At 36.7% G+C, this 8,676-nt stretch overlaps 1 protein-coding gene across 4 annotated transcripts; it reads right to left on the bottom strand.

Annotated features, from left to right (window-relative positions):
* Positions 1 to 2,313: 2,313 nt before the first annotated feature.
* On the bottom strand, positions 2,314 to 7,461 carry LOC145041997 (disease resistance protein RPV1-like). 4 transcript variants are annotated; one of them, XM_078990282.1, is made up of 5 exons: positions 7,333 to 7,461; positions 5,862 to 6,540; positions 4,027 to 5,161; positions 3,610 to 3,933; positions 2,314 to 3,529 (listed from the first exon to the last, which is right to left on the bottom strand). In XM_078990282.1, the coding sequence occupies exons 2-5, from the start codon at positions 6,455 to 6,457 to the stop codon at positions 2,882 to 2,884; spliced, it is 2,703 nt and encodes a 900-aa protein (XP_078846408.1). In that variant the 5' UTR covers positions 6,458 to 6,540; positions 7,333 to 7,461; the 3' UTR covers positions 2,314 to 2,881. The 4 variants fall into 4 exon arrangements, with proteins under 4 accessions (XP_078846408.1, XP_078846430.1, XP_078846426.1 ...); XM_078990304.1 differs by having other exon boundaries at positions 4,027 to 5,155; XM_078990300.1 differs by having other exon boundaries at positions 7,327 to 7,460.
* Positions 7,462 to 8,676: the final 1,215 nt, after the last annotated feature.

Raw genomic sequence — 8,676 nt, 5'->3', positions numbered from 1 at the left:
CACTATCTCCAGATACATCAGAGCTCCCACTGCTTCCTGAACTTTCACCTATCTCTGGAGTACTAATAGGTTTTACAACGTCATCGTCTGAGATTTCTTCTAACTCAACTTGATCCTTCTTTTCTGGTTGTTTGTCACCATTGGAGCTCTTTGCAAGTTCATCCTTGTATAAAGCATTCTCGTTGAACACCACATCCCGACTTCTGATAACCTTCTTATTCTCATTATCCCAGAAGCGGTACCCCATGGCATCCAACCCGTAACCTATAAAGGTGCACTTCCTTGCCTTTGCCTCTAGCTTGTCTCTCTCCGAGTCTTTAACTTTAACATACGAGACACAACCAAATACCTTCAAGTGTTTGAGCGAAATCTCCCGACCTTGCCATTCCTCTTCTGGAATCTTGAACCCTATGGGAACTGAGGGTCCTCTATTGATTAAATATGTAGCTGTGTTGACCGAATCTGCCCAGAACATCTTGGGTAAACCTGCATGCAGTCTCATGCTTTTAGCCCTCTCGTTCAATGTTCGGTTCATCCTCTCAGCTACTCCATTTTGCTGAGGTGTCTCCGGAACCGTCTTCTGCATTCTGATTCCTTGATCAGCACAATAATCAACAAATTCTTTGCTACTGTATTCGCCCCCATTGTCTGATCTGAAACACTTGATTTTCAAGTTTGTTTCATTCTCTACAATAGCTTTCCATTTCTTGAATGTGCTGAAAACTTCAGACTTATGCTTCAAGAAATAAACCCAAACTTTCCTTGTGCAGTCGTCAATGAAAGTAACATAATATCGGGATCCTCCCACTGAAGAAACTGTAGTGGGACCATAAACATCTGAATGTACTAGCTCCAACTTCCCGGACTTGGGTGGACGACCAGTCTTCATGAAAGTAACTTTCTTCTGTTTACCAAGAACACATGGCTCACAGAAATCAACTGTTACAGTCTTTAGATCTGGTATTCTTCCTTTGGAGGCTAGCATCTTCATTCCTTTCTCACTCATATGGCCAAGTTTTTGGTGCCATAGAGTAGGTGCCCCAACTTCTTCAACAGCATGTGCTTCAGCATCAGAAACTTCCACCATATAAAGTGTACCCCGCTTCTGACCTCTAGCAACAACTAAGTTTCCCTTTGTCACTTTCCACTGATGATCACCAAATGTAACATGGTGACCTTCATCATCAAGCTGCCCCACATATATTAACATCCTTTTCAAGTCTGGAATGAACTTGACATTCTTCAAAGTCCACTTCGTACCCAAAGTTGTCTTGAGGATCGCATCCCCAACTCCAGTAATATCCAGGCTCTTGTTATCTGCTAATCTGACTTTTCCTTTGTACTGCTTAAAATTATGCATTACTTCTCTGGAATGACTAGCATGAAACGACGCACCAGAATCCATGATCCAGGATTCAGTTGAGTTTTCAACACAACAAATGAGTGCATCATCTTCAGAATCTGCTGCCATATTTACTTCCTTCTTGCCTTTTTTTGCCGAAGGCTTTGGGCACTGATTTCTGAAATGACCTTTCTCATTACAGTTCCAACAGGTAATATCTTTCCTGTTCTTCGATTGACCTCTCTTTCTTGACTGCGATCTTCCTCTACCACCACCTCCTCTGTTGGTCTTTCTTCCTCTATCTTCAGTACTTAGAAGACTACTGGAAGCTTCTCCGGCACTTCTTCTGCGCACATCCTCACCAAGGATTAAATCGCGAATACCTTCGAATGATAGCCTGGCACCTCCGGCTGAACTGCTAACGGCCGTTACTGTGCCGGACCAACTATCGGGTAACGATGATAATAGTAGCAACGTCATGACCTCATCTTCAAATCCAATATCAACAGATATCAATCTTGATATTATTGAGTTGAATTCGTTCACGTGGTCTGTCACTGAGCTACCTTCCTTCATCTTCAGATTTACAAGTTGCCGGATCAAGAAAACCTTATTTGCCGCTGAAGGTTTTTCGTACATATTAGACAGCGCATTTATCAGATTGTAGGTTGTCTTCACATTGACAATATTGTAAGCTACATTCTTTGTCAATGATAACCTTATCACTCCGAGTGCCTGCCGATCTAATAAGTCCCACTCCTCCTGCGTCATCTCTTCGGGTTTGTCTTTGGACAAAGGTTGGTGTAACTTCTTCTGGTAGAGATAATCTTCAATTTGTATTTTCCAGAAACCGAAATCTTGACCATCAAATTTTTCGATCTTAACTTTCCCATCTTCAGCCATAGCTCTGATACCAGTTTGTTGGGAATGCAACAAAACAAGTTAAGCACTTCTGAAAAATTGATAAATGATTTCGGCAAAACTCGTGGAATAAAACTACTGAAAAATTGCAAACGAAATTGAACACGATATTTAACGTGGTTCGGTCTAATCTGACCTACATCCACGGGCGAACGAGAGAGAGGGGATTTTATTAACACTAAAGAAAATTACAATCATACAAGGCTAAAATCTGCCCTTCTAATCTGATCACTCACTGTAAGATATCACTCGTAATTTTTGGCTGCCAAAAATTAAGGCTATGCACAAAAATAATATCTCACTAATTTCTTTTCTGTGTATATATATAAACTTGAGTATTTGTTGTTGTGTGTTGTGCTACGAATGAAGATAATGAATATTTATAGATTGTTTGAGCCGTAACCTTTTTTCTTCCATTCACACATATGTGAATTGATAAAATCACAATTGTGATAGTGCGTCGTTTGTTCATTAAACAATTGCACCGAAAGTCGTTTGTCCATTAAACAATTCCACCGAAAGTTTGATAGTGCGTCCATTTGCGTCCAATAAACAAATATTAAACAATTCAATTGTTTAATTTGTCAAGTTACAATATTGGCCCTTAAACTTTGTCATTTATGGCTTCACTAGCCCAACAGGATGCTCAATTAACTTCAATTTATTGCAGTCCCTCATAGCAAGTATCTCAAGCCTAGGAAGGGTTCTCACACAACTGGGCATGGAATTTATAGGATTGCCATCTAAATATAATTCCATTAACATGGATAGGCAACTCCAGTCCATGGGAAAGGATTTAGTGGACAAATTACTATTTGCAATTGACAAACTTACTAGAGAACTCGGTAAAGAACTTGCAAACAACTTCAAATCACTTGGTATGGCACCCACAAAGGCAGGGGAAAAGGTTTTTGTATTTATGTCAATTTTGTTAGCCTTGCCCAATTCCATATCCCAATTCTGGATTGGAGATCCACCAGGACTGCAACGATCTAGCAACATTGTTTTAACATTCTTCAGCATGCCTATGTTTCTTGGAAGTTTTTCAAGCTTCTTGCAATAGCTCAAATCGATGAAGACAAGTTCAACACATTGATCGATTGATTCACATATCTCGAGCAAACCAATACAATTTCTAACTGTTAACCTCTCAAGTGCAGGAAGTTGGTCAAAATCACCAAGACTACGGAGTTGTTTACAAAAACTTAAATTAAGAATCTTCAATGATCCAAGCAACCTTTTCTCTTTTAAGAACGATCCATCAAACTACAAAAATGGAAATAAGTTAGAACAGTAGAGAACTACATCAACTCAATATGGATGAATAATAAATGAAGATAGCTTACATTTTGCCTCTTCTCAAGCCATTGTGGATTATTATAACAACCGACAAATGATTCAATATTGCTATATGACATGTCAAGAGCAACCAAATTCATCATCGGTAAGTCTAAAGGTATAGACTTTAAACGAAACCCATGCATACACAACCATCTTATTTCTTCTGGAAAATTCTTATAAGACCCATCCATTCGCACATAATTGAGTTGTAGTAGCATCAAATTATCCATGTTACTTAATGCATCTATTTTCAGCTCATATGATACACCTAACTTCTCTTTCTCAAGCATGCACATGTCAATGGTGAGGCCTAGAAGATTTCCCTTACCCTAATAAGAAACATAATGCAAATAAATAAATTAGGCAATACAAAATATCAAACATACACACACACACTACTAAAAGCATGCATGACCTCTTACTTTCTTTTGTTTCAACACTTTGAATGACTCCTTATGACACCATAATCGACTTCGCTTCCATGGCTTGTCAAGTGATTCTTGGCGTACTTCGAATCTTCCCATCTCTTGAACCAACTGATGCATCGTCAATTCATTATTTCGTCCTATACTAAGAAGGCATCTGTCAATGAGATTCGTGATCCCGGATCTTGTGTTTATATCACATGCCTCTAATATTGTTGCGGTAACATCTTTGTCTAGTCCAACAAAAAAACAAGCAATATGCTTAAACAACTCCTTATCGTTTTTTGATGGCAAGGAATCGAAGCTCATTTTCAAGACATTATTGATAGGGGAACTAATTTCATTCCTTAGCCCTTCGATGCACCCTTCCCAATAAGCTACATCTCGATTATGTAGAGACTTTCCCAAAATTTCAAGAGCCAATGGATGTCCTTCACAATACTTCACAAGCTTATCAGACATCTCTTCATATCCCGCCTTGGGTTGGTTGCACATGAATACATGGGAACACAAAAGTTGTTGCGATGCAAAATAATCTAAGCCTCGAAGCAAATGCCTTTCATGCTTGGGTTTAATGTTTGTTTTAAATAAAGAACAACTCTGAGTCAACCAATTGTCCTTTGTTGTAATTATAACTTTGCTTCCAGGATGAAAGCCTTTGCTTCCAAGTAGTGCATCCAACTGAACAAGGGTACTGATATCATCAAGAACTAGAAACACCCTTTTACGTGCTAGTGCATTCTCTATCTTTGCGGTGTATACTGAAACAGCATGAGCTTTAATTGAACTTGTTTTTGAAATGTCATAGCAGAGTTGTTCTTGTAAATCAAGCAACCCATTAAACTTCCCATCACATTTCCTGGTGATATCTTCAATATAGCTGCTTGTGTGGAATTCATGAGAATATAGCCCATAGACATGTTTGGCTAAAGATGTCTTCCCGGTCCCGCCTATACCATAAATAGTAAGTATGTCTGCTGTATGCGAGGATCCATCTTTCAACCATGAAGTTACAAAGTTAATATGATACTTCATCCCAATAAGTTGTGGCCGAACGCTCCTTAAGTGTACATGTAATCTACGGTGGATGTCCTTCACAATTTCTTCAATAAACACTGTCTCCAACCTGAAACTTGATTATATAAGAATTTCAGAACACAATCTACAAAACTAATGAACCAGATTGGGAGATTTAATTTATTCAAAGATCCTAACTAAGATTATATCACTGCTACTATTATTAATTGAGTTCTCACATCAATTTGAACAAAATACCATGAAATACAAGATTTCGCTAATGGAGAGGGTCATAAATATTAGTTTATGATAAGACCAAAGCAACCAACGAAATACAAGATTTCACTATGTTTCTACAAGACCATCAAACTTAACCATCGATGTGGCTTTACATGGATTTGAACAAAATGCCATGAAATAGTTATGGGTTATTTTTTAATAGATACAACTAAAAGCAGTTATTTATCATTAAAACCGCTATGATTTGAAGGCAGTATGATATAATTAATAGTAGAAGCATAGCAAACCCATCAAACTTTGGTTTTTAAATAAAAAGCATGTAAAAATCGTGGAGAAGGTTTATCTAAATGTACTAACTAATGATAAAATACAAAATGCATAACAAACATGTAAAAATTATCAGAATGGCTAATCCATCTATACGAACTGGTTTATGAGAACACATACTTGAGAACTTATTTTCAATTATGTTCATTTTCTATATATCCTAAAACATCAGATATATGTCTATTTAATGATTTAGAAAAACTTATTGAAATGCATAGGGAGACGAATAAGGGTAAGAAAGTGGTTACCTGCCATTTATCTCATTCCCTTTTAAATCAGCAACTTGAGTAAGCGCTTTGTTCCATCGGTCCATCTTTTGAGCCCATTGACTTCTTTTATTTGCATTTGTCTCTGCCTCCATTGTCTGTTTATGCTTAGCCATTGCATCTCCAAAGCTACTTTGTTGCTTCCTGACATGTGTGGGCTCCACATGATAAAATATTGGGATGACAATATGGTTGGATGTCATATGCTGCTCAAGGATCAGCACCAATTCATCCAGGCACCATGTTGAAGAAGCATAATTCTTAGACAGCACAATAATAGAAGCCTGAGATGCCTTAATCGCACTGTCTAGTTCCGGTTTCAGATCCTCCCCTGTGTCGATCTCTTCATCATCCAAGAAGGTAGTTATGTTGGCATGAATGAGGGCCTTATGAAGGTGATCAGTGAAACTATGACGAGTGTCAACACCTCTAAAACTTAAAAATACGTCATATCTATGATTATGAGTTGATGAGTTATAACCATGAGTTGATGAAGTAGGAACATGAGCTGATGAACTATAACCATGAGGTGATGAAGAAGATGAAGATCCTTCTGGAAGTTCAGATAGAACCACCATAATATATTATGTTATTAGTTATAAAAGTTGGTTTCACCGGCTTTCTTCACTTGTGCTTTAATGTCAGGACCCATATAAAATCCCTATGCACAATATCAAATTATTGATTACAATATGCAACTTAAATCTCATCTGCTAATAGCAAAGTATTGATGTAAAATAAAACTATATTGCCATGTGAGTTATTACTTATTAAGAAGTAACTTTAAATGAAGATTATGAACTCCCTAACAAAACTATTGAGTGGGGATTCTAGTGCTTTGAATCTTTTTGTCTACTAATGCTTTAAGACACTGTTCGTTATGCAAGAAATCTCTTATCAGTTTTGTGCCTCGAAACATAAATTAAATCCAGCTTATTTTCAAACAGAAAGGGCATTACTTATTTGGTTCAGGATCTAGATTATGCACTAGCAAAATCCTAATTTTGACTCAAGCAGAATAACACCCGGATGTCTTACAATCTGGCTTTGACAGATCCACGAGTTTTGAACAAGGCAATGTAGAATTATGACAATCAAATATTGAAGCTTGTTGATTTTGAGTGTTTAGCTTACAATTAAGGAGCAGATAACATCATTCAAAAAAGAATCAAACGTAAAAGATGGTGTTTATGAACTCAAAATATAAAGTGATTAAGGAAAAAAATTTCGAGAATTGGAGAATCTTCCCGTCTGCGCAAAGTTTTGTTTATCACTCTGGACTTCAAGCAAGAACAGTGTAACTGATGTAAACTAAAAAAAGTAGCTGAAATAAACAAAATTTTAATCACCTGTTTATAAAAATTGAAATGATTATCATGTGATCTGTGATTGATAAGTGAAATTCTTAGACAAGCAAAACTAACTTGTAAGGATGAGCAGAGTTTACATAAACCTGAAGCGTCGATAACAGAGGAAAAATGAACAGAGACAAAGGCCGAGCAAGATGAGCAGTAAGTCAGCAGGCAAACGGTGAGTCGATGAGGAACGAAGGGAGATGGCGAGAGAGTATAAACAAAAAAGAAACACGGTTTGGCTTCTTTTGAATTTCTTTTTTTATTCTTTTTTTAGAACGGAAGATAAAATTAAAAATATGGTCCTTGTGGTTTAGTGAAATTTCCACTTTGAGGCCAAATTTTAAAAACGATACAACACCAATCCTTATGGTATCATTTTCTTGCATCGGTAGTCCTTTTTACCAAAACTTTTGAACATTTCATTTAAGTTCAACTATAAAAAGACTTTTTTGAACTTCTTTTGTTATGTTTCCTCTCCTCTATCATATGTGAAGCCCCAACCCCATCCCACCCAACGTACCGTCAACCACCACCTACTATCAATGTCGGATGTAGTTAGTTGGTAGGGATAGCACGTGTTACCCTTCAACATCTCCCCAAAAGTTACAAAAAAATTTTGGATTTTATATCTTTGATCTAATGTATACCTGGTGCAATTCCAATTAAACGTCCTGCTATTGGCTAAATAAAAAATCCAAATAATTGGTTTATTTTATAAAGTTTCATGCATAGATTCTTGATTTTTCTTAGTATAAGTAGATTTCCATTATAAAATTAGTTCATAAATATTGTAGTCTAATTTATCACTTTGATAAATAAATTAGCTTATAATTTATATTTTATAAACATGAAATTTATATTTCATATGAATGAAATAAGGGTTTATAAAATGAGAATGTATATTAGATAAATGTTTGAATTATGTTTTTGGTTCATAGTTCAAATTATGAATTATATGAAGACAAAACTACACAAATGGTCCTTGTGGTTAGTTGAAAATTGTCACTTTGGTCCAAAAATGTTTGGACTAGCTCCGGAGGTTCAAACTTTTCATTTTGTTGCAAGTTTAATCCAATTTGCTTTAAACTTTTTTATAATGACGATTTTACCCTTATCTTTTCCTTTTTATATTTTATTTATTTATTTAAATATTTGATTGATTAAAAAATAAAAAAATTTAAAAAAAAAGACAAAACACACACACACACTCTCTCTCTCTCTCTCATAAACGACCACTTTGTTTTTTTTTTATGAAATCCAAAAGGAGGAAGCAGCCTCCATCACCCACTCACCGGAGAAACACCATCCAAACACCCCTCGTTGTTGCTTCATTCCCTGACCACCGGCGACACCAAGAAATACCCCAACACCACTGAGGACCACCTTGCTCCACCACGTCACCACCGCAGCTGCCCATCACCCACTACTCCCCCACTGCCTTT

The sequence above is a fragment of the Lactuca saligna genome, chromosome 1 (assembly GCF_052625555.1).
Source record: "Lactuca saligna cultivar CGN05327 chromosome 1, ASM5262555v1, whole genome shotgun sequence".
NCBI classification, from domain to species: domain Eukaryota; kingdom Viridiplantae; phylum Streptophyta; class Magnoliopsida; order Asterales; family Asteraceae; genus Lactuca; species Lactuca saligna.
This window is presented reverse-complemented; position numbering and strand designations above follow the sequence as displayed.

Bases quoted from the DNA above. Each gene is read 5' to 3' on its own strand.
- LOC145041997 (XM_078990282.1), bottom strand. From the start codon at position 6,457: ATGGTGGTTCTATCTGAACTTCCAGAAGGATCTTCATCTTCTTCATCA. The intron at 5,162-5,861 runs GTAACCACTTTC...TATATAATCAAG, and splicing joins GGGAATGAGATAAATGGCAG to TTTCAGGTTGGAGACAGTGT. The intron at 3,530-3,609 runs GTAAGCTATCTT...CCATTTTTGTAG, and splicing joins GGCTTGAGAAGAGGCAAAAT to TTTGATGGATCGTTCTTAAA.